The sequence below is a fragment of the Cavia porcellus genome, unplaced genomic scaffold, assembly GCF_034190915.1.
Source record: "Cavia porcellus strain 051 isolate PalLab524CR breed Dunkin Hartley unplaced genomic scaffold, mCavPor4.1 scaffold_1, whole genome shotgun sequence".
In the NCBI taxonomy this organism is placed as follows: Eukaryota; Metazoa; Chordata; class Mammalia; order Rodentia; family Caviidae; genus Cavia; species Cavia porcellus.
Genome location: NW_026947484.1, coordinates 214,503,511 through 214,529,980, shown reverse-complemented (window position 1 = coordinate 214,529,980; position 26,470 = coordinate 214,503,511). Strand labels below are relative to the sequence as shown.

Sequence of the window (26,470 nt, the reverse complement as noted above, 5' to 3'; positions counted from 1 at the left end):
AGCCCCTAAAACTACAATGAGCAAAAACTGTCATAGAAAAGACCACAGTTTTATGAGAGAAAAAACGTTACAAGTACTGTGGTTGCTGCTCTTATGCAAGTGCTCATGAGGTTATTCAGAGGCAAAGACACGCACTTGTGGAGGATACGGTGTGGACGAGTCAGGAGCGCTGATGCTTATGGAGATGAGGGGAGGGGAGCCGTGAGGAAGAATACCCATTTCCTGATGGGCAAGGGGAAGGATGGTCAGTCAGCTAAGACCCAGCTCGGGCCAGGGCAAGGATGGAGCAGCATGTCGTCTGCAAGGGCGTGGTAACAGATGCCACCACAGAGCTATGCCAGATCATGAGGAGTCCTAGCTGAGGAGGTCAGACTTTATTCTAGAGACAGGGAGGTGGAGGAGGATTTTAAGGAGAAAACAAAATAAAATGGAAGTTAGACTGGAAAAAAGGAGTGCATCATAAGAGGTTTCTTAAGAAAAAACTAAGGAGAAATCAATGGAAATAGTAATCTAACGAAGTACAGCGACTGATACATTTAAAAATCCTAAAAGTCCTTCCTTTTGCTGTCGGAATCAACTTATCTGTTAGTATCAAATTCCACCGGCACAGACTTAGGAACATAGAAATCCAACAATACAAATGAGCAAATGGGCTTGTGCTCCCCGAATGGATGAGTGTCCTGGGTCTCTGCCTCCTGTGCCAGGTCAAAGGTGCCCACTCACCTAACGTGGCAGTAGGCTAGTATCCAGCCGTCGTCCACCAGGACCCGCCTCTCAGGCCTGAAGTTCATTTTCAGGTCCATCCCGTAAGCGCCGTACACGTGGACCAAGAGAGGTTTTTTCTGCAAGTCTTCGGAGTCCGTTTTGTGAAAAACAGTCATTGGTACTAATTTCCCATCCTGGAAATGAATGATCATGTAAAGAGTCTTTAAAGACATTTTTACCTGTAATTTAAAACACACAGAAATGTACTTTGCCCGCTACACTGTACTTCTTGATGTTATATGTGAACTTTATTTAAGACAACAGAGTTACTGGGCTGGAGACACAGCTCAGCAGCATAAGCGCTGCCTGGCAAGTGAAAGGTCCTGAGCTCGATTCCCAGTACAAAGAAAATTAGAGTTATGGTCTCCAAATACACACCACTGTTCTAGGTTTCAGCTCCCTTGCTGACCCCCTCAGTATCAACCAGAAAAGAGTGGCAAGACTGACATGAAAATGTTTCATTAACCATGGCCCTTCACAACAGTCAAGCGATTTAAAAAGACTTCTTTACACGTCTGCAATCCCAGCACCCGGGAGGCGAGGCAGGAGGACTGTATTGAGTTTGAGGCCTGCCTGGGCTCCACAGTTCAAGTCCAGCCTGAACTACAAAGTGAGACCCTGTCTCAAAAACAAGCAAAACAAAACAAAACAAAAACTATTACTCAGTGTTACTGCACTTTTTTTCTTTCAGGTTAAGATGAAATACCTACCAATGCTGGAAACAGAAATCCTAGCACAGAATTTCTCCTAAGTCTAGGGCAAGATATTGACATTTCCCATCACTGTATATAAGAAATTTTATTAGCACAGTGTTCTTTGTTCTAAGTCACAATTCTCAACCATTAGGACGTGAAACCCAAAGCCTCCTTAATTTTTTTTTTTTTTTTTGGTCTTTTTCATTTTTATTGGTACCAGGGATTGAACTCACGACTGCCTGCTTGCAAGGCAGGCGCTTATTGCCGCTGAGCTAAATCCCCAGCCCCCAAGCCTACTTAATTTTATTTAAAAAATTTTAAAGTGGTTCAAATGCATTTCATAAAGTTTAACACTTAAATTGCCTTTAAGTCTCAGTATTCACCCCGGTAGCTGAAACGCATTAATTCCAGCTGACTGAAACATGATACCCTAACAAAAAAATGCAGGTAAGAGAACTCTGATTTTTCCTTTCATAGAAAAAGGGTGAAGTTGCTTCTTTTTGTCTGTCTGTTTTTGGGACAAGGTTTCACTAATGCAGCTCAGGCTGGCCTCGAACTCAGTTATCCACTTGCCTCAGACTCTCAGGTGCTGGGATTACAGGCGTGCATCACCATGCTCAACGTGAAATTGGGTCTTTGCTTAAATAAATTAAAGACAAAACAAAAAAAAAAAATAGCACTAGTTTACATACAAACTAATGTAACCAAAGCACCCTAATGTTTCCATTTTTACAGCTTCATTTTGGGGCAACAAAATGACACACCCAAGTGTTAGCTAGTTGAAAGAAACTTTCCTTTCATTCCTCATCATACCCAGCTTCTTATGATGATGAAAGCAAATTTTCACTGTTCTGTAAGATTTATTTTTATAAAGCTCAATATAAACTCACGTCTGTAAGACAGTCTTGGACCTGTCATCTCATCTCTTCCCAACCTCACATTATATAACCTGAAAATCCTGCTGGTTGAAGAGGAAGAGGTAGAGGCGACTGCTGGTCCTGTGATGGGCCGGACCTCAGAGCCCCAGCAGCACTGAAAGCCTGTGGGAGCAATAGCGGCCACGGGGCTCCGCTTCTACCCTGCTGCCAGGAGGCCCTGGGCTGTCCAAGCGCTACTTCGTTCGTTCTTTCTTTGTGGTACGATAATCACAACATTTGGGCACACTGGTATAAGCCTATGTTTGTAAAATTAAAAAGTACACATTTTTATAACAACAATATCTGGAAAATGATGAGTGAATGGTTAACAATAATTTTTTTCTAGGAGATGAAGCTAATTTAAATATCACACATTCTGTATTTTGCAAGTATGTACTTGCAATAGCATGTACTCCTTTGAAATATAAAAACAGTATTAATATTTGCTTAAAAATATGAAGAGAAAATCAGTGAATAAAATAAAAATTTTGTAAGGAAAAATAGCTTGTGTTATTCTTTGCTAGAACATGTGGAATTATTAGATATATGATATGCTAAGGTATAAAAATTCCTTTAATCAAGGCTACAGTTTGTTCTCTACTAGTACACATTTAGTATGCCTGGTATATGGGTATCTTCTCTTATTTGTCACTCTTCATTATCTCTACGAATCTTTCTCTCCCTTTTATGCTTTGGTCTCACTGGCATCCTTTACATTTTTAAACTGTATCACTTCTACCCAAATTCAGAGCCTCTGTACGACACAGGAAAACATTTTCCTTTTGCAGTGAACTCTGAGTCATCCTTGAGGTCCTATCCGAAGCAGTGCTTCCTCAGAGAAGGCATCCCTCATCCGTCTAGACCAGGCAAAGTCCCTCTGTCATGTGTCCACAGCAATCAGTGTGTTTTCTTGTGCATCCAGCAGGACGTTAGTAATTACTTCTTCAGCTTCTGGCATCTTCCCTGCTGGACATAAGTCCCACGAGGGCAGGGACTGTGTTAGTCTAGTTCACTCTGGTCAGGGGCGTAATGGACCTTCACAGTTTTTGCCATAAATGCATCACATTGACTATTTTTATTTAGCTTTTATAATTCACACATAAACAATGTGTAAAATAAAGGGCTTGATGTGCTACCTGTAAGTTTTCTAATCCATGTTAAAGTAAACATCTGAATAATAATGTTAAACAAAAACCTGTGCACTCTCTCAGATCATTTGCATCTTATACTGTGATGGAAGAGATCTGTTTTGGAAGGTGGTTCGGATGCAATCGCAGCAGCTGTACAGTACCTGGCTCAGCAGGTGCTCAGTAAAGGGGAGCTGAAATAGACATCCAGAGACTTACTTTGCTTTTGGCTTCTAGACGTAAAACCCGACTTGTCTTTGTGATCGGGTCTTCATGTCCAGTTTCCTCAAACAGCTTGCCTTCTGCAAACTTGTATGTGTAATATTTTGGGGGTCGTATTGGAGAGCAAAGTTGAAAGGGGCAGTTCTTCGGGTCAGAATTTGAATCCATTATGAATCCACAGGCCCAAGGAGGGAGCTAAAAAAAAAAAAAGAATACATATTTTCGTTCTTTATCTACACACAACTAAATTATCATCAATTAAGATTTTGAAGGTGGCTCAAAACAAAATGATATGGACATCTGGTGTACTTTCTATCGATTGATGATGTACCGTTTAAGGATTACACCATCATAAAAAGTGTCTTTCAAGTAAGAAACAAAACTACATTCATGACCATTAAGGAAACATTATAGAAAAAAGGTTTATCAGAATTCCAGATTTACATAAAATCTCCTTTAACATAAGCTTATTCTGGGTATACATCTGGATAATAAAATAATAAAATGGTTAAGAATAACAGCAAATGAAATAGTAATTCCTAAACTCAGCGACAGCTCCATGATCTCTGTTCTCACAGAACATAATGTCCCTCCCATGTGTGTATTTTGAATAATTTGCCCACCAGTCCTTAGCCTGCTGCCTGCACAGCCTAGTGATGACAGTTATTATTCCAGGGCTACAAATGGGCTCAGCAGCACGAAAGCATTTACAATTTGTTTCTAACTTTAGCTTCCAGGCTAACTATTGTGCAGAACAAAACCTTTCCAGACACATCTACTCTGAGAGACTTGCAGCTATTATGCCTGAGATTCTTAACTTTACGAAAAAAGGAAAGGAATCAAAATTTATTCTCTTGGAGCAGCAGGGTCCAGCTTCAAGCCTTCCACTAACATCATGCTTACACCTTTTAAAGAACTCTGGTAAGCAGGTTGACAGAGTGTTAGACGAGGTACCAAGAAGCAGAACATTAAAAGAAAATTGCCTTTCTTTTCCTGAGTAATGGTGGAAAGGGAAAATTCCTTAGAATATCAGAGGTCTCGGCACAGCGACATCACCAGAGGCAGTACTGGAAACGGGGAGGTGGTGTGTGCGCGCACAGAGCACACTATGTACCCTGCAGCCACAGCAGCCAGAGTGCCTGTTGAGCAGGCAAATTCTTCTAATTAAACTGAAGAATCTATTTTTGCCAAACACTAATAAGGAGACCCATTTGCAAGGTCACTCTGAGTTCTTAACTCATTCTCAGACAGAGAATCATTTTAAACCTGGTAACCAGATGCCAGGGTGAAGCTACAAGGTTCCTTAGCTCAAGAAACAAGCAAAAAGGGTTTCTGTCTTTAAAGGGAGAGGCTTTAGGACAGTTTCTGTGTGACCCACGTAGTAAGCTGTCTTAGCTTTAGGTCAGCTGGCTCCAGTAAGTCAAAGTCTTCTGGGCCCGTTTTCCTGAAATGAATGACACCAAGACTGAAGTTTTATTCACAGCAAAAATATCACAAGGCTGTGGAACTTTTTAGTTTGTCCAGCTGATGCAGAAGTAAGCATTAACTATCTCACGGATATTGTGTAACACACCTCCTACTGAGATAAACCTACAGAGCATTTGTAGATTTACTAATGCATCAAAAATAAGCTGGCTGGAAAAAAAATAAGCTGGCTGGATAGGCAGACATTCCTCAGATACCTGATATCTGAGGCAGACATACCTCAGAAACAGGTTTGGCGTTAGCATTCTACCAGCAAACTACAGGACTTTATGGAAAGAATGATTAGGACATAACAAGTTGAAAGAAAATGAGCCAGTGCATATTGATGCCTCTTTCAAATAAAACAGATGTCAAGCATAAAGTAAACGAAACACCAAGTTGCCTATAATTAGTATCAACCAATTACATAACATCTTTTGATGGGGAAAATACTACCAGAAATACTGATGATAATACTGAGGATGATGATGATACTACTGAGGACAAGAAGCAAGAAAAGGAAGAGTTTTACATTTCCATTGCTGAGACTGAATTTTAAAAAATCTTCTAGTCAAGTGCTGAGTAGGTGGAGACTTACATGCAAAATTACTTTATAACGGTTAAAGATTTTGTTCCTTCGAATACAGCACTGTCTGTGGTTATTAATCAGTGCAACACATTTTTATAAAATGGGTTTAATTTCTCTTTAAGTGATGCTCAGTGTATAATATACTATCTAATTCCATTTAATGATGCCCTAACAACATTATGTAAGGCATAATAGGTATGGGAAGGGTCAGGAAAGAAGAGGCAGGAAATACATGCTTTTTAATAGAAGTTAAAACAACAAAAATTAAAGAAAATATACTTTTTCTTTTTATTGTTCTTTTTTCTTTTTGGTACCAGGGATTGAACTCACAACCCTGCACTTGCCAGGCAAGCACTTGTGCCACTGAGCTAAATTCCTGGCCTTTTGGTTTATTTTCTTGAGATGCTGGAAATTGAACCTATGGCCTCATGCATGTGAGGCTAGCACTATACCTCTAGCCTAAGAAGTCTTTTATTTTTTAAATTGATATATATCCAAGAAATATTTTATTTTTTTGAGACAGGATCTCGCTATGCAAGTTCGAGCTGGCCTTGAACTCACTTTGTAGTCCAGGCTGGTCTCAAACTCACAACAATCCTCCTACCTCCAAGGAGTATTTTAAAAACAAATACTTAGCTATGTGCCTTATCACCAGCCTGCTCTGTGCTCTATAGAATATACTATTCTATTTCTTTTCCTACTTAACTGGCCCACACTGACTCTGTAGAGAGTATTTTTCTTCCTGCCATTAATCTTATGGTTAGTACCGTTAATAAATGTAAAATCTCAAAAAAACCCCAAAACAACCAGAAATATTCAACAAAAATATAAAAGGTTGCCAGGTGTGGTGGTGCCCGCCTATAATCTCAGCACCTGGGAGGTTGAGGCAGGAGGACTGCTGAGTTCGAGGCCAGCCTGGGCTTACAAGATGAGTTCAATGCTAGCTTGAACTGCATAGTGAGACTGTCTCAAAAAAACAAAACAAACAAACAAACAAAAAAACCACAAAAAATATGAAAGACTGTATTTACATAGAAGCCAACCATTATAGTAGTGGTAAATTTGACATGATATTCTAATTTTCTTTCTTTCTTTCTTTTTTTTTTTTTTTTGTCTTTTTGGGACAGGGTTTCACTACACGGTTCAGGCTGGCCTTGAGCTCACTTTGTAGCCCAGGCTGGTCTTGAACTCACAGCAATCCTCCCGCTTCAGCCTCCTAAGTGCTGGGATTCCAGGCATGTGCCACCATGCCTGGCATTCCTAATTTCTTGAGAGGATTTTGTTATAGTAAATACATCATTAGATACCTGAATTTTGTGGTAGATTAGCAAGCAAAAAGAAACATCCTGAACCCAGCAGACAAAGAGAGTAAGAAAATTTCTATAATCAATAATCATCTTTTTAGGATATGTCTATAGTCTTCTAAGAATCTGGGTATTATGGTCCATAATTTTATTGTAGGGAGCTTCAATTGTTTTAGGTCTCTCTTAGTTTTCATGTAGGCCTCCCTTAGTATTATTACATGTAACTGAGACATAAAAAAGTATATATATTCAGAGAGGGACTGGGCCCTCGGTAAGTTATCAGAATAAATAAAAACCTTAGGATGGTGGCTGGAGGTGCATCTGAGGGCCAGGCCTCAAGGTAAAGATGCAATGTCCAGGCCCACAAGCCTCCCTAAAAGATAAGGAGTAACCTGGAATTATACTGTAATTAGCACCAGCTGGCCCAGGAAGTCCAGCTAGGCATCAGTCACCAGGTGGGTGACCGGAGCATCAGGACCCATCCCTGGATCAAAATGTCTTTGCTCTTCCCATGGACTCCTATTATATGATTCATTTCCCTATTGGATCAATATTAGCTAAGTGGTTATACAGTACTCACACCTAGCAGCTGGGAGCTGTATTTTTCCTGTATCAATATAACAGTCTCAGCACTACCACCCTGCCCCTTATGCCCTCTGCTTCATTCCAGCCTTACATCCCTGAGAACCTCATGGTGTAGCTTCACCCTCAAATTCTTCTTCTTCTCAAAACTTCCGATGTTCCTTCTTCATGATTTATACATAAATTCCTCACAGTGAGAGTCAAAAAACATTGACATAGCTTTATACCCCCAAAATGCTCCAGTGAAACAAAATTGTTTTCCAAATAGTTTTTGAACTTCTCTAGCTCACAGATTCAGTTATTGATCTTTTCTCCCTAAATACAGTGTCCCTTCTCACTTGTAAAACCTTACCTATCTTATTTATGATCCAACTTATTCTACAAAGGCTTTCTAGAAATTTCTGCCTCTTCTTTGTGCCTCACAGGCTACTGGTTTTGATGCCACTTTTTGAGCACCCACCAAACTGACTACGGATGCGGTCTTTCAGGACTTGTAACAGTACTGGGGTAAGGAGGCACACGCAGTCTGAACTTTCCGTATCCAGAAAAATGAGGGCACTTTCCTCTTTTTTCTTCTGTGCCTGTCCTCTTGTTAGTGCTGCTTCAAAGATGGGCCATCAGGCTGCCATTCATTATGTGAATGCAGATTATCTTACCTGGTAGCCACAGGCAGTGTTGAATAGCCTGCCAGGCAGACATGTTATTGTTACCCATCTCCTGTGACGACCACTGCTACCCCCATAATCAAAGAAACTCAAGTCTACCCCTCTGGAGTAAGAACAAAGGGAAGACAGTGTGAATACCAGTTTGCTGTGGCAGAGACACAGTGGACACAAGGCTGCCTAACTGCGACCAGGAGACGGGAGACGGGAACAGCAGTCAGTAGCCAAGCACTAGATGCAGAGCTGGTCTGAGTTATGGCAATGCCTAAAGCAGTGTGGTGGGGACAGAGACAAATGGAATGGCACCTGTTTCTGAAGTCTAGCTGCTTGCTGAGTCCGCCAAGAAATTCTAAAATAAATCTCTTAAACCTAGGAGTCAGTAGGCTAAATTCCATGTAAGGTACATAAGATTTTTAAGTACAGAAGATTCAAACTTCGATTTTATGTTAAGCTAAACTATGACACACTTTAACAATACTGTCTTTTGAAAATCACACATACCTTTAGAGATCGAACTGAGTCATCAGCCAGCCCAATCACATTAACATAAAGCAGATTGCTGTGCTTCAGGAAGAGAACACAGTGATCCTTAAACATGTCCATGTCTACAACTTTGGTATTTCTCTTCATGGTGAAAAATAAATCCCAGTTCATAATTGCAGGGGTATCAGCTGCTGTTCTCATTAGCTGTAAGGAACAAAAATACAGTAGATTATAAGACACAAAGGCAGCATGCGGAGAGGAAACCACTGACAACCAGTGGTAGAGGAAACCACCATGAGACGGAATCAGTGAAGAAGAGTGAACATCACCATGTAAGATGAGGTTAGCCTGCTGGCTGTGAGACAGTATGGCCCAGTGCTTAGTGGTCAGCCAAAGAGGGGACATTTGAGGAAGGGCAATGATAGTCATCTGTGGATCCAGTAGAAATAAATAAAAACTACTACCTCACAAAATTATGTTTGTAAGTTTGCTCCAATAAGTTGCTAAGATTGGCTCTGATAACCTAATTGGGATAGAACACGTGTCACTTACTAATCTTGAAGGCACAAAGTAAAGCATTCAGAGGCATTAGGTCCAAGGAGAGAGAACTGGGATTGGTAATGGACAGGAAGGCAGCAACAATTTCTATACTTCAACAAAACCTACCGAACAGTTACATCTTAGGAGCAAGAGCTGCTGTTGAGGGCAGTGTGACACCTTTTCACAGGACAAATGGAGACAAGCAGAATCCAGAATTACCTTGAATTCTGTAGGCTCGCCAACATTAGTGAGAATGTATAATTCATCATCTCTGTGTTCAACATAGTACAGGACCCCATGGATTCGCTTCTGAATAAGGACTGGGGGGTCCCAAGGGTTTGAGCCATCTATCAACCACACTTCAGAAGTGATCTTGCTCATAATATTCATGGTGAGGAAACGACTGTCTTTTGTAAGATAAAGGAAAACAAAAAAGCTAGAGAGAGAAAGACAGACAGGAGAGTTCAATACATTTTAAACGTATGCTTCTTCATTAATCACAATATTTCAGAGGTGAAATACATGTTAATTTGTAATGCAGTCAGAAAATTAAAAAAAATTCCTTAGTGAACACTGCTTCCACATTCTCAATTGGCTATTATTTTTCTCATTCTCTATCCAAAAAGCCTTTGGAATTACTTTTTTCTCAAGTCGTGTCTCAAATTTTTTTTCAAAGAAACTAAAGAACTGTAAGACTATTACTAATATATCCAGCAGTAGATGTGACCACTACCAACATAAATGCCATGTTTTCTCCACCACCAATCTGGGTACTGATTCGTCCATCTTCCTCTTCATTGGTGTGAAAGTCTGTTTCAGAGTTACATATTGTAGTCTCTATTATTTGTTGATCAATTTGTGTTAGTCTACTGTTTGTAGCATCATATGCTTTAATATGTGACTCTCATAGGGAAAGTCCCCTAAGAACTCTTTAACAATTTTACCCTTTTTATTTGTTCTGTGATGGTGAATCAAGAGAAATTACTTGGGAGATACACAGTTATGAGGAAGTAAGAACCTAAGTGATTTTGGAGTAAAATATTTCTTAGAAAGACAGGGAATATAAAGAAGTAGAGCCCAATTCGTTTTTCCATTTACATCTACTGATACTTATTTATTTCTGCTTCTGGAGACTGAACCTGATCTTTCCACTATGCCACATCTGTAACTCTTTTTAATTATTTTTTTGAGACATGTCATCCCTAAGTGGCCCAGGCTTGGCTTGAATTGGAATTCTCCTGCCTCTGTCTCCCAGAATGCTGAGATTAAGGGTATGTGCCACTCTGCCTGGCTTGACATTTGTTTTTTAAATTAAAGTTACTTTCCCAATCATTAAAAAAAAGTAGTATTATAAAAGATTAGAAAAGTAGGAAAACTCTATTTAATCTTTTGGGTATTTTTTTTAAAAGATGCATTCTTTTTTCCTGATACGTAGTCAACATATGCTGAACTCATATGTTCAACTTTTTCACCTAGCACAACACATTTTTCAGCTGGTTTTAATTTATAATTTTGTAGTAATATATAACTTTTTCTACATATTGCAAGGAACTCAATGGTTACAAAGTGCTCGAAATTTCTTATTAGATTAGGGGTTTTAGCCTGAAGCACAGAAACTGAAGGGCACCATTTACTTAATGAGAAAGCTCTGATAAAAACTGCGGTAAGATGGGCCTGGCATCATGCGTATTAATGAAGAGGCAAAGGTAAAGATTGTTTAGTAGTTGCAGACTGTCTTCATTAATTTATATCAATGACCCATGTCTTTTTAAATGATTTGATTTGAATATTTATTTATTTATTTTTGAAGAGAGTCTGTAAACATGCTGGCCTCAAACTCACTAGGTAGCCCAGGCTGGCCTTGAACTCATGGTGATTCTCTTGTCCCAGCCTCCTGAGTGTTAGGATTACAAGCATGTGCCACCACGCCTGGCAATGACTCTTTTCTTAATTGTTCTGGTTACTGGTATTATACTTGCATGGGTAGCAAACTTCAATCTCTCAGTTGGTAGTATTACTTGAATATGTAGATGTTGAATTCAAAATGATCTGCATGGATTTTTCATTTGCATAAATATATTTAAAGAGAAGTACACTCAAAAAGTGTGAGTCTTAAGGCCAAGAAATACATCCTGTAAGGCATCTATAATCACTATAAGATTATCCAATCTTTAAGCACCATAAGTATAGTAGCATCATATATAGAAACAGAACAAGAAATGGCCTGTCCAAGACCAACTGTACAACCAATCTGAGGAGGAAGTAAGACTAGAACCCTTTGCTGGTCAGAGTAGAAAGGGTCATTCCAGGTAATTCTCTGTCTTACCCAAAGATTTAGGTTCTACTCCAAAGGAAGAGTTGTGGATGAAGAGTTAAAAGGTGCATGTTTTGCTAATGACCGGCTGTATAATTCTGATAAATCTTTAAAGTGTCTGGACTTCAGTATTTTAGAAACATTAAGTTTTTAAAATGTTACGGATATACCTCCAAAATTCTTCTTGCACTTTCAAATATATCAATTTGGGTGCAACTTAATACATTCAAAGTTCCCTGGGGCCTGCTCCCCTGGGATCTTTGGCAGAGGGTGCAGAGACCAGCCCAGATCCTACACCTTCCTAATTTAGCCCTGGTTTGTGTATCTGCTGACAGCACCACTTTGGCAATTGTACAGTGATCAGCAAGTCTTGATTATATCTAGCTCTTTCCCTTTAGAAATGTGCATACTGCTCTCTTCAGAATGCGTCAATTATATGACCCTGGAAATATTTGAAAATAGAAATATTAATATTCGAAATATACCTGTCCAGCTCTAAGAATATATCAGTACCCTGAATTTTGAGTTTTGAAGACACTCTAGCATCAAATAAAAAAGAACAACTATTTGTGAACAACCAAAACTACTCAACTATGGGAAACAAACATGATTAAGAACTTGATTGGCTGAGGTTCATTCTGGCCATATTTCTAACTTTAACTTTTTCAAAATCAGCCACAACGGGTTAACAGGGGCAGATAAAAGGTAATTATAGTCAAGTTTGAAAGCATGAATTAGTTCTATGGGTTGGAATAATGTCATAATGTAATTTCCCCTAACTTCACTTCTTACTAAAAACTGGATTGTACAAGATTTTAAGGTCTCTCTAAACTTTTCTATGACATGAAGGGTTAGTTTTCTTGTTTAGGCTACCAACTTCACTATCAGAGATTTGGAGTTAAATTCCCTTTGTTTTTCCTACAAAATGTATTCAGACACTATCTAAACTATACTGTTAAATAAATATGCAGTGGTTAAGACCTTGACAATAAGGCAAAATTTTTCACTAGTCATTTGGAAAAATATATTTGGGTAATAGTCAAGGAATTTTGATAGATAAATTTATTATCATTTCCTTCCAAACCTCATTAAGTGTTAATACGAGCATGAGTCCTGGAGATTGTATGGAATCAGAAAGTAGTTGTTTTAGGAAAAAATTCACCACAGTACTAGGGGAAATAAAGTTTAAAGATCAATGGATATCACGGCTGAAAGAAAAGTAATTCAAAATTTACATAACCTACATTAAATTGGTGCAACTGATACCATGGTATTCTGGTTATGACTTACAAGAGACTTGGAACTGCTGTGTGGCAACCCTATTTCATGTTTAATTAACAGCGCCTCTCCTGTGTCACGGTCCAGAGAGAATGCTGGTAACTCAGCATCTGCAGGCTGGTGATATATGTGGGTTTGAATATAAAGAGACTCAAATTTGGAACATAAGCAACTAATAAAAGATGATCACCTTAACCTTACAATACTTGGTTCTTAACAAGACCAAAATGTCAAGACAACCAATATCAGCCCTTTTCAAAATTGGAGAAATGTTCTAGGAAACTGGCTTGATTGAATTATCTTAGTACCTAGGATCTTTTTCAGTGTAAAAACGTTCATTACGTTTGTTATCCCCAAAAGTGGCCCGATATACATCATGACAGCGAAGGTTCCTCTGGAAGGTGTAGAATAAAACATCTTCATCTTCTTCATCCTTTAACCATTCTGCAAGAAAGTGATAAAAAGAATTAGATACAGCCACATACTTACAGTTAAAAAAAAAAAAAAAAGGGCACAGGACATTCTAATTTTGAGTGCCAGATATGCAACTTTGCCTCTGGGAATGTAAATATGGCATAGATTTGGCTGTAGCCAACCTGTGCTATATATTAAGTCAGAGCCTTCCAGACAGTAAACCACTACCGCATCAGGTCCACCTTTTCAAGAAGTTCATCTCAGGCTACTTAAGTAATATTTAGGAAAGACATTGGTAAAGTCACATTTGCTTCCAGGAGATGAATTACATTTAAACCTACAACTTGTAACATTAGCCTGGAGAAGTACTGAATCACTTTCTCTCCTGTCTCAAACTTTTTTGTCTGCTTTCAGGCCATAGAATACCTTCACCTACCAAATACATTTTAATGGTGGTTCTTGATTTCACTAGAACCTGTCAAAGGAAGTTTTCACACAATTACATCCTGAATTCCACGTAGCTGACAATGATTGTTAAGTCAACACTGTATAATCTGCATCCTAATTTTAGAGGCTATTATGTACAAAATGTTTCTTAGAATCTATTAGATAGGGTATAATGTCAACAAATTGCAAAAACATTTAGTTAAGCAATGGAGACAATGCAAGGGCAGCACAAGTATGAGCATAGATATGACTCAATGACAAAATTTAAAGTTGGTTCTATTTTTCACAGCTTCCAGTGAAAACTAAGTAAGTTGATCACACTCCAAATTTCCTCAGTAGGGACTTGAAGCAATCTGCTATAATGGCTCTATGTATAATGTGAAATTAAAATGAGACATATCAAAGCTTAAAATTGACAAAAATTAAGATGCAATTTATGAGCAAATATTTATTCCATGTAATATATTGGCAAATTACTAATACATCAAAATGCACTACAATGAGGACACTGATTATTAACTTTTTTAAAAGCATGAGCATTACTTGAAAATCATTCAGATACATAAAGGGAACATCTACTGAGTCAGAGGCACGTAGGGTGATACGGAGTCCCTGGGGAGAAATGGATCAGCCTCACCTTCTCCTTCACTCTCAGGGACAGACAACAAACAAACAGCCCCACCCTAAACTATTCCAAAGTGTGGACAGTTCTTCCAAAGTGTGGACAGTTCTTTCACTGTTACTTTTCAGCAGAAAAGACTACTTTGGCTGGTGGCTTACCAAAACTGGACACATTCGGGAAAGAAGCTTCCATTACAGGCTGATCACTAAGCTTCACAACTATACAGGTAGATGCTTCAGAATCATCAGTTCTTATCTTGGCAGCCACATATTTCTCATCTGGAGCAACTCTGATACAGTCAATAAACGGCTGGTCTAATTTAAGTTCTTCCAAGTTGAATAACACTTCGTAATTATCATTGTCTGCTGCATAAAAAAAATGGCGAAATAACTCCACAAAATGTACTTTACAAGAATTTAAAACTGTATTTCAATGTTTTAAGTTAGAATTTCTCTTCTACAGGCCAGCCCCAAAGTTTCTTTCCGATGATGGTAGCCTGGCTTGCACCTAAACTGCTATCAGTTATTTAACAATATCCTGTGCTGTTCATTATTATTCTATGCACCAACCCATGAGACATTTCATACTGTTACAGTCTAGCCTAGATCACACAGAATGCAGAAAGCAAGAGAGTGCAGACAGCATTGAGTGATATATGGAAAGTGCCTAATACCGTACCTGAGCATAGCATGTGCACCAAAGATGCTGAAACCAATTTCCATTCTCCCTACCAAACCTTTTGAGTGTGACTGTTGATTTTATCCTAAGTAAGCCCAGATATTAAAAATTAGTCTTTTAAAAAATATGAGAAGTAATTTTTAATAATCCTTATACCTTTGAAAAGAAATTAATGACAAACTTCATATAAACATGTGAAATCTGAAAAATCAGATTATGTTACATGAAAAAATTTGCTGTATACCTTCTTCATCTTTGGAACGAACCAAGCAGCATCCTTCTTGATAATAAACAAAACCACCATGTTTAATCTAAAAATCAAAAAAAAAAAATGGTTTACTTAATGAAATTTAATTAACTTTTTAATCATCTAACTATTGAAAATAAAGAAGAAACAAGATGTTATAAAAAGCAGATCTGTAGAAGTAACTGAATAAATAAATAGAAAAATAAATTGGGGCTGGGGATTTAGCTCAGTGGCATGAGCGCCTGCCTTGCAAGTGCGTGGTTGTGACTTCAATCCCCAGTACCGATTAAAAAAAAAAAAAAGGACCAATTATTACAATATAGTCAGTAGAGCATGGTTTTCCTATGTTTAGAAGTACTTGGAGGGATTTCTAATGCATAAAGGCAAGAGGTTTAACCAAATGTGCATTGGTTCTCATGATGGTATGAATCATTTTAGTATATTTTGAGCACATCTGACATCTGTATAGTGGGACTCAATCAACAAAAATTAAGTGGCCTCTATGTATTATAAATACATAGAGGCGATGAGAAAATTGACCAGCTTAAAAAACCAGTCAGTAATTTTTTGAGATTCTTGTCTTTAAAGTATGCGTCATTAATAGCTTTGCATAGGTTTTACACAAAATATATTACCCTGTGTGGGGTGACAAATATGCTGTGAGACTGAGAAAATATGCAGTTCTGACTGCTATGTGAATAGGGCTCTTGTCTAACAGCTAAACATTAAGCATGACTGACTTCAGATGGCTTACATCACATTTATTATTAGGTACTGGTGTAATTTGAATCTAGATTCCCTGCTATTTTCATTCTGCTACATATATGACTTTCCTTTTCTCTCTTCTTTTATTTTTGTTTTTTGAGGCAAGGTCTTGCTATGTAGTTTGGGCTGGCTTTGAACTCAGTATGTAGCCTACCTGGCCTCAAACTTGTGGCAAACCTCCTGCCTCAGCTTCATGAGTGCTGGGATTACAGGTGTGCGCCACAAGGCCCAGCTTTCATGATTTTCATTTATAATCTATGATTCTGTTTCCTAATCATACTGAAAAATTTTGAACTTTGTTCAACCTATTTAAATATGTATGGCTGGTAACTATAAAATGACTAAAACATATTTAGCTTCAATTGTTTTATACTAATGCAAATTATCTTTTTATTTAAAAAATATAAACAGAGCACATACTATTTAAATCACAAAGATACTACTAAGGATTGGTTTCATTTGCACCTCTCCTTGAAATCTTTAAAAACATTTTTTAGGGGGTACTGGGGATTGAACTACCTCATGCTTTTAGCAGATTTTTTTTTTTTTTTTGTGGTACTGGGAATTGAACTCATGACCTTGCACTTGCCTGGCAGGCACTTAGGCCTCTGAGCTAAATCCCTGGCCCTTGAACTACCTCATGCTTGCCAAAATCTTTAGAAATTTTTAAACAGAACTGGATGTTCCTTAAAATCAGAACTAATTTATCACACTTTGAAATTATCTTGGCTTTAATCTTTAAATTTATTTTAAGGATCACACTGCATTTATTCTTTTTAAAGTTTTCAGTGTATTTTAAAGGTCAAGTGGAGTAGAAGTTTGACATGAGATTATGTCTATAAATCATGAGGTACCTCATTTACATCTTAACTGCTAATGAGATTTTTCTTTAAAAAAAAACTCAAACAAAAACAGTATGATGTATCCTACCTCTGCATTGATGATTTCATATTCTTCTTGTGGTTGTGTTTCTAATTTTGCTCTCACTTTTTCAAATGCATCCATGTTTTCTGAAAGAGGTTTTTCCTTTTCTTGTTTAATAGGCAGATGATCCTAGAAAAAGTTTTGTTGATATAATCAAAAATTTCAACTAGGGCAAAAAATTTAGCTTTTTTTTAATAAAGAATTTTCCCTTTTCACATGATTTTTACGACAGGTCTATGCTGCTGAAATAATGTTTCACAAGTCTTAAAAGTTGTTTGTTTGTTTGAGGTGGAGCCTGATTGTTGTCTAGAATGGCTTAGAACTCACAACCTTCCTGTCCTGGCCTCCCAAGTAGCTTGAATAACAGGCATGTGCCACCAGGCCTGGGGCCATCGCATCTGGCTTAAACATTCTTGCCTAAGCTCATCAATAAAATGATCTTTTTCATTAAAAAATATAAGCAAAGAAAATAAGATAGACACTTGATTATACTGTTATTTCAAATGGGTAAGTCCTTAAGATACACAAGTACTAAATGCCCTGAAGACTGTCTACAAATATCATCAGGGTTCCACACTTTCAAGGAGGAAAGAAAATCCTGTGGGCTTTTAAATATTTAATAGGAATGAGAGGTTAAAAAAAGCCCACTGAATCTTATAAGCACTGAAACAGCTTCAGAAAAAAGGGAAACAGGAAAGGAAGGGGAAAACATTATCTTTCCTAATAAATGTTGACTATTATTTTATTCACAGCAAGAGCTATGATAAAACAGTATCCTACTTAATTAACCATAATTTTCATTTGTGGAGATAAGCACCAAGACAGAACTGCTTTATTTAGCAGACTTAATAGTGAAATTACACTTTATAAAACAAACCTTCCTCTTTAAGGAAAAAAATTTACTTATGAATACATGAAAAGGAAAATTAATGAAGACAGATAAAGACAGAAGAAAGCTAAATTAGCACACTGTGTCTTACAGAGAGTATCTCATTAGTTGAAAGCTTCAATTGATTTCTACACAAATCAATGAAATTTGTATACAAGAAACCTGAAAGATAAAAGCATTTCTATATTACGGTTAATCTTTCGAGGCAAATTCACTAATTCAATATTGCATTGGCTTGCCTTATTTGAGCCAAACAATTCTGGCTGACTTCTGACTTTAGCATTCTGCCAAAGATGACAATTGTACAGTGATTTGTGCCAGAAAAGAACTGAGCCTTCTGTAAGGAACTTGGACAGCTGATAAATATCTCTCGCACAAGTGTGTCTGTAATACGTTACACTGTAGAGAATGTATTAATATAGTTTGTTACAAAGAGTTTCCAACCTAAAACATGAGAATAACAGAACAGTCATCAAAATGTATTCAATGGGAATCATTTTAACAGTGTCTTCTTTTATTGTTTTTGGAATGCTGTAGTGATCTGGATTTGATTTAAGTTACAAATAATGGCTGTTATAGTAGTTTCAATCATCTAGCCTTTACTTATAACTATGCAGTTAAAAATTTTTTTTTCTCCAGAAGTGGGGATTGAATTCAGAGCCTTCACACTGAGACACACCCCCTGTCTTGTTCTATTTATTTTGAGACAAAGGTCTTGCTAAGTTGCTCAGGCTGACCTTGAACTTGCCATCCTCCAGCCTTAGTTTTCCAGAGTGCTGGGAATACATGTGAGGCACATAGTTAACACATGTCCAGCTCACACAGTTGATTTTTAAAGTAATTATTTGAAGTTCAAATAGTGGAGGCTGGTATATTTAGTTTTCATTTTTATTTTTTATTTTTTTTAAATTTTATTTAAAAGGAAAAAGAGAAAAACACAAAACAAAACAAAGCGGTGTAAGGGTACAAGTAATACAGTACAAAAAAAAAAAAAAAAAAAACCAAAACAAAACAGTAAGAAATCACCAGTTAATAGATTACATATTATCATCTTAGAGATAGTTGCTCAAATCACAGTATCAAAGCATGCAAAGTGGACATTCAAACAGTGAGACTGCAAACAGTTGTGTTCAATGATCCAACCAAAAACATTAATATGGTCAGCTATTTAACACTCCTAAACATACTTGCTATTGTATCCTTTAGAGCTCTTTTTTTTCCCCTCTCTTTTTTACAACAAAATCTATACATTTTGGGTTTTATTACTCCTTAGTTCTTATTACTTTTTTTGGGGGGGAGAGAATAAAGTCAAATATGGCAAAACAAAGCTGTCAGTCAAAACCAAGGATAGACATAGCACATGATGTAAAACAGAGTACAAGGTTATCAACAATGGTTATCAACAATGTCTCGTTTCCTTAAAAAGAATTGTCTATCTCATTAGATATTAAAAAGTTGAACAAAACAGTAGAGAACAAGACCAATAAAACTTAAGCATTGTAAACATTACAGGACTTCCAAAGGAGACAATAGTCAAACCAGAATGGGCATCTTAGTGAATCTTATTGCCTTCAAAGTAGTTGCCTATACCCTAGTTTTCATTTTTTAAAATTATTTCTATACTACGGTTAATCTTTAGAGGCAAAATATTTATGGCAATAATTCCTATTATCACCCAAAAGAAACATTAAATTATGAATCGGAAGATTACTAGAAATCAATTTTGAAACTATTTTAGCAGCAAATGTCTTTTTTTCCCCCGATATACACTTGCCTATTTTGTCATCACCATAAGTACTTGTACAGCTATAAAAGGTACCCTTCTCTGCTCCCCTGCAGCTCCTGCTACATTGCAGGTCCCACACTTAAGTTCTGCCACCCTTGAAGACCTACTTTTACTGAGGACCGTGGCTAACACAGAGCTAAACGCAAAAGTGCTGGGCTCAATGATGGTTCTCTTAAATTTACACTTCTGGCTTCTCTTCTGGATCAAAAACCCAAGTACAATGAGCTTACCTGAACCAAAATAACTCAAAGCAACAGGATTTCTGACTGCCCACACTATTAGTGGCAAAAGACAGCATTTTTTCTAATTTCCAAGTGGCCTACTATAAAACTTTTTGTAACAATGAAAGCTGTTCTAAAACAGAACATGCAATTTTATGACAAAATATTGACCTCTAAAGATGAAAAAATGATGAAAAAGAAACTGGACAGCCTTTTAGTTGAGACAGGGACATTAATAAATGGCTAATTCCAAGTGTGGCACAGAAAGAGTACAAGGTAGGCTTAAAGGTATCTTGTGCCAGAAAAGAAATGCTCAAAGATTAACAGAGACATGCCAATGGTCATAAAGGGCAGTTTGAAAGCTTCCCATTAGCCACATTTGGGATATTTTGAGCATCAATAAGTATGATTATGGTTTTTTGTGTTTTTGAGACAGAGTCTCGATGTGTAGGCAGGCTGGTCTTGAACTCACTATGTAGCGCAGGCTGACCACAAACTCATGGCTGTCCTCTCCTACCTCAGCCTCCTGAGTGCTGGGATAACAGGTGTTTGCCACCATGCCTGGCTACTATCATTGATTAATTAAAATCTATAGGAAATGTAAAAATAGAAGTTATTTCTTTAACCGAAATGATCAAACCTAGCATTATTATTAATAGTGGGACAAGTTGATATTATTTCTTGATGTAACACAATATGAAACAATTTAAGGAAACTAAATCCAAAGGAAGTCAGAGGAAATAAGTGTTCCAGTGAAGTTAGTAATAAAGAGAGAATAGGGTAAAAAGTTGGTTCCTTTAAAAAACCTACTAAAAAAGAAAAATGTATGGCAAAATGGATCAAGCCAGAATAGCTAGGTATGTAGTGCACACATGTAATCCCAGCACTTGGGAAGCTGAGGCAGGAGAATCACTGTAGTTTAAGGCCAGCTAGGCTCTAAAGTGAGTTTAGCTCCGTATATACATTTTTTTAAAAAAGTGAGGGGTATCAAGATTGTTAATTATAACAGAATTTTTAAAAAAGGATTACATTAAGCTTCTTGATGTCAATATATTTAATATATTTAAAAAGATGGATGAAATGGTAATTTCCCAGAAAAGAGAATTACCAAAATTAACTCAAGAAATTAAAAAAAGCTATATAAGTTAATAAATATTGAAAAATTATCTCATTCTTGAAGGGAACACAAAGCCCAGATTCTTTCAAAGATAGCTTTCCTAGGCTGGTCTGAGTGTGTGGTGTTTACAACTAATTAATCACAACCAGTTACAGATTTCCTTGTCCCTTCTCCACTCCCACTGCTTCACTTAATTAGAGAGACAAAATAACTTTCCTAGACTTTCAAGGAAGAACCAATCTTTTCATATAGCAGCTATCTAAGAAAATAGGAAGAAGCACGTGTATTCAACTGACTTTATTAGGCTGATTTAACCTTGGCACCAAAACTGAACAATGGCAATATAAGACAACTAAAAGTCAACCTTAATCTAAAATAAAATTTAATAAACCTATTATTTTTGAGTAACACAAAACAAAACTAGTAATAGTTAAACTCTATGTGACCAAGTAGGATATCTTCTAAGAATGAAAGGATGGTCCAGCATTAGAAAAATCTATCCACATACTCTAACATAAAACTTTTAGGATCATTTCAGTAAATAAAAAATAATTAACACACATTTTAAAAATATGAGAAACAAATTAGGCACAGAAACTTCCTGACTTGATAGTCACTCTATAACGAATATAATAGATCTGCAATGAACACACCTAAAATGTATCCATATTAGTATACACTGCAGTTAGCACCTGTGAAATACTAATTGGTTTTTCAAAATCTTTAACTATATTCATTTACATTTTGGGTACTGGGAATCGAACTTAGGACCTTAGGCACTGTGCCACTGAGCTGCATCCCCAACTCTAACGGTATTCATTTAAAATACCTAGTTGTAGTTGGTATTTCAATATAACTGTTAAATTATGCAAAGCAATTGTTTCCTTTGCTCCCAGGTGCCCATTCCTCTCATTCTCTTTGTTTTTTATTCCTGGATGGCCTCTCTTCTTTACTGTCCCGCACTGGTTCACTCAGTGATCCCATACAATCAGGACCTTAGGCGCTATTTATATGTTGCAGATTCCTACATTTGTAGCCGGTCTACATTTTAGAGGTCCCTGGGGAACAAGCTGAAGTTGTATCTTCAACTGACCCTTCAACATTTCTATGTGATGCTCTGTGTGCTCCTCTGAAAAATCTGTTCTCCAGGTAGTCTTTCCTCATTCTATAAATGACAAATCTGTCTTTCTAGCTGTTCACGTTTAAAAGTCTTACAGTTGGTCTTGTCTTTCTCTCTGGCAACCAACTGATCTGCTAAATCCTGTTAATTCAGCTTTCAAGATCTACCTGTCCTATTTGAACTCGTACTAGTTTTTGGTGGTGCCTTCACCATTTCTTCCTTGGGTTACTGCAAAGCTTAAGTTCTCTTTGCCTGTGCCTTTCAGTCTATTTTCAACAGAGACTGTGTTAAATTGAGATGAAATCATCCTCCACTTAAAACCCTCCAGTGGTTTCTGTCTTAAGAGAAAAAGCAAGAATCCTTACAGTGGTCTAAAGTCCTAATGGATCCTGCCTTCTGACTCTGCTTATCTCAGCTAGTGTAGGTTGAACACTGCTTTTCCAGCATGCTTGTGGTAAGTATGTTGGATTTTAGTTTTTCAGGCTTTGGAATATCTGCACAGAGTCTACTGGTGAGACATCAAAATTTAGTACTCTTAAGACATTTAGATAAAGCAAAGTTCTCTTCTCCCTTCTGCCATGAGAGTTCTGATTAGTGCACAGTCATGACTAGATTTTCTGTATTATGCTATTATATATCATGTCTTCTATTATTCTTTACTCATACAGGTAACAGGTCTACATTAAACAGATTTTTAAAAATTTTTAAAGAAAAAAAAGTTAAAACAAGATTAACAGAGTAACAATGGTTAATTTGGAGTACAAGATACAGGCATTTAATTGTCCAAACAATATGAGCACAAACCTTTCTTTTCAATGAACTGAGAAATTAGTAGCATAACTATGTTGTACATATATAATATATACACGTATTTTTTCTTTTACTTTTCTACAGGTATATTTTAATTTGCCCATAAGTACTACTTTATCTACTTTATCGACCTTATTGTAACCTACAAGAATAGACAAAATTGACTTCTGGATGTCTGCTTGAAAGAAGGAAATGTATGTTCTTTCTTTCTTTCTTTTTTTTTTTTTGGAGACAAAGTCTCACTATGTAACCCAGGGTGGCTTCAAACTCACAGTGATCCTCCTGCCTCAGCCTCTTTCTAGTGCTGGGATTAAAGGCATGAGCCACTACACCCAGCAGGAAATATATTTTTTTACCTAAAATATCTGCATAGTTACAGATATATCTTTATAAAGAGTATCAGGTCTCAGTGGTCATAAAGAGAAAAATCTACAGCTTTTATGTAGGGAATGGTTAATATATGATATTCATGGAGGGAATGGTTAATATATGGTATGTGAAAGCAGGTTCACTGTAGCAGGCAAAAAATTCTCTGAAGGAGCTAAAGTTCTTGAGGTTGCTGAATCAGAGTACAGCTTTTAGACAGTGGGAACAGGAGAGAATCAAGAACTTGCTTTATGACAAATGGAGGGAAAAAATAGTCAACCTCCTGTGTAGGGTAAGAGCTGATCTCACAGCTGCCAGCCTGATGGTAATTTCTGCCTACTATTTATAAACTAAGTGCAAAACAACAAGATGTTCTAAACATAATGCAAAACAAAACAATCTAAGGTCCAAAATGTAGTTGGGTAGGCAAAATTTGATACTTTATTATAAAGTAAGCTAAACCTATTTGTGAGAGGAAAAAATGCAATAAAAAATTTCTAATTGTGTAAAGATGCAATCAAAGTGGCAAAGCCAAGTCGTTGTAAGAAAAGAAATAACTTTAAAAAAAAAACTAAAAATGTAAAGATGAAAAATCTAGGGAAAACAGAGAACTAAAATAAAAAGTTAAAAGCAATAATAACACATATTATCAGTTAGGTATGAGCCTGGAATAAAACTACAGTCTAAATTTGGGTAAAATAGGATGAGAAAAAGATAGTTTTTAAAAAAGAAACTGACGGGGCTGGGGATTTAGCTCAGCGGCATAAGCGCCTGCCTTGCAAGCAGGCAGTCATGAGTTCGATCCCTGGTACCGGTAAAAAGGAAAAAGACAAAAAAAACCAAAAAAAACAAAAAAAAAAACCCCAAACAAACTGCCTAAGCAAATACCAGTTAACAGATGAATGGACTCCCCCTATGTGATTTAAAGATACAACAGAATATTACTCTTATCAAAAAGAAATCTTTTGGGGCTGGAGGTTTAGCTCAGCGGCATAAGCGCTTGCCTTGTAAGCAGGCAGTCGTGAGTTCGATCCCCGGTACCGATAAAAAGGAAAAAGACAAAAAAAAAAAAAAAAAAAAAAAAAAAATAGAAATCTTCTGATTTATGATATGATGCAAACTTTGGAAACATTACTGCAAATAAAGCAACCAGACAGGGAATTATATTATTGGGTTCTACTTCTATGACATTTCTACTTATATGAAATATCCAGAATAGGCAAATTCATAAAGGCAGAAAGTAGATTAGAGTACCAGGGGCTGAGGGGAAGGCAGAGTGGGGAGTTACTACTTAACGGGTACATGTCTGATAATGATGACAGGGTTCTGGAAATAGAGGTTAAGAGCTATAGAACATTATGAATGTAATTAATGACTGAATTATACACAGAGACGGCTAAAATGACAACTTTTATGTTGCGTATATTTTATCACAATAGGAGCTAAAACAGACTAAGAAAAATTAGTATGAAACAAAACAAAACCAGAAATTAAAATACTAAAGTATACTAACATTGCAAGAATGTGACCTTCAAATATAATTTAAGGGACCCTAGGAACATAAATAAAATGTAGACGATGTTTGTCCAAGACGCAGTAGCATCAGTAACTCTATTACAAATAAGCAGGATGATTATATAACTTAACATCTTAATCAGGACGTTGTTTCAGAGGAAAGGAGACAACTAATAATTACACATGGAAAACAGGTATAGACCAGGATAGGATCATCTCTATGTAATAATCACGTCCATTTAGCTCAGCGGTGTAAGCACCTGCCTTGCAAGCAGGCAGTTGTGATTACCGATAAAAATGAAAAAGACAAAAAAAAAAAAAAAATCACGTCTCATAAAGTCTCAAGTTCACCCCATGGCTTGGGGTCTGGCAAAAGCACAATAGTATATCTTCTGAAAGGACACAATCAAAAATGCAAGGCCATTTTAATTTTTTCTTTTTTTTTTTTTATTTAAGAGGAAAAAGAGAAAAACACAAAACAAACCAAAGCGGCGTAAGGGTACACGCAATACAGAACTACAAAACAAAACAAAACAAAACAAAACAAAAAACCATAACAGTAAGAAATTACCTGCTAGTAGATTACACACTATTTTCTTGAAAATTTTCTTTTTTTTTTAAAACTGAGAAATCAACATAAAATTGCACGAACTTCATTGAAGTTTATTATCTTGGGACTTAGGAAACAACTAACACATGTTTAGGTTTTATTAAGAGCTATAATTTGATATTTTACAGATTTTAAAAAGATGAATTATACTATGAAACACACTGATAGTCATGCAAAGGAAGTCCTGATGTGAATCTCCTTAAGAATCTACATTTCTATGTGTTACATTATAGCTTTCTAGATATGCATATATCCTTTTATATTTGTGGGTAATTTAGATGGCACAACTTTAAAGTCAAGTTAGAATTTCTCAGAAATTAGTTTTGATATCCTATCCATCTTTATCTTAAAACTAACATTAATCTTAATGAACTACACATAGGTTAACTTAAAAAAGTCCATACCTTACTTGAGAAGCTCCGACTTGGGATGTTTCTTGCTAACTCTGATATCTTGGGTTTATTCTGCAGACACTTGGTTAGGTGATATTTTTTCAATTTTATTCTATTGTAATAATGATCAACGAGGTTACAATGACTCAAATGCTGTTTCTGCACGCATTTCCCAAGGAGAGGAATACTATACTTCAAAGCCCGGAGAAATAATTTGGTCTTCTGTTGCATGATATCAAAGTCCCTGGTTTATGCTCCCTTTGGGGCTGCTGGACATGAATGATTTTGGGTGTGTTATTATACAATAGTAGGTTCTTGGAGTATCTAAGATCACTTGATCTTATACTTTCCCTTCAGGGCCAGACATCCCTTATATGATAACACCTGTGGGCAGCTGATAACTTAGGTTAGACAAATTTAAAACTTGTATAAGTTAAAGTTTCACTCAAATAATACTTGGCAGAAGTGATTTAAAAGTTCTGTTTGTAAAGTCAATCGTATTATGGTCAAGTTATGCAGCACTCATTCTGTACACAAAGGGACAAACTAAAACAAAAAACAAAACAAAATAAAAAAATTGGAAACAGAAACACAGATTTAATGGG

The 26,470-nt window shown here is 36.7% G+C and overlaps 1 protein-coding gene across 7 annotated transcripts in view; it reads right to left on the bottom strand.

Annotated features, from left to right (window-relative positions):
* The window catches only part of Prepl (prolyl endopeptidase like), a 35,919-nt gene that overhangs the window by 7,920 nt on the left and 1,529 nt on the right, over window positions 1–26,470 (bottom strand). For 4 of the 7 annotated variants that reach the window (XM_023566366.2, XM_013155788.3, XM_013155789.3 and 1 more), the window contains exons 2-9: window positions 17,046–17,168; window positions 15,348–15,414; window positions 14,584–14,790; window positions 13,251–13,386; window positions 9,570–9,786; window positions 8,829–9,014; window positions 3,724–3,921; window positions 724–899 (exon numbers count right to left, since the gene is read on the bottom strand). In XM_023566366.2, the coding sequence (XP_023422134.1) occupies window positions 724–899; window positions 3,724–3,921; window positions 8,829–9,014; window positions 9,570–9,786; window positions 13,251–13,386; window positions 14,584–14,790; window positions 15,348–15,414; window positions 17,046–17,120 (1,262 nt within the window). In that variant the 5' untranslated portion in view covers window positions 17,121–17,168. Of the gene's footprint in view, window positions 1–723; window positions 900–3,723; window positions 3,922–8,828; window positions 9,015–9,569; window positions 9,787–13,250; window positions 13,387–14,583; window positions 14,791–15,347; window positions 15,415–17,045; window positions 17,169–25,877; window positions 26,135–26,470 lie in introns of those variants that run through there. The other 3 variants (XM_013155787.3, XM_003473057.5, XM_063229125.1) reach the window with 3 other exon arrangements.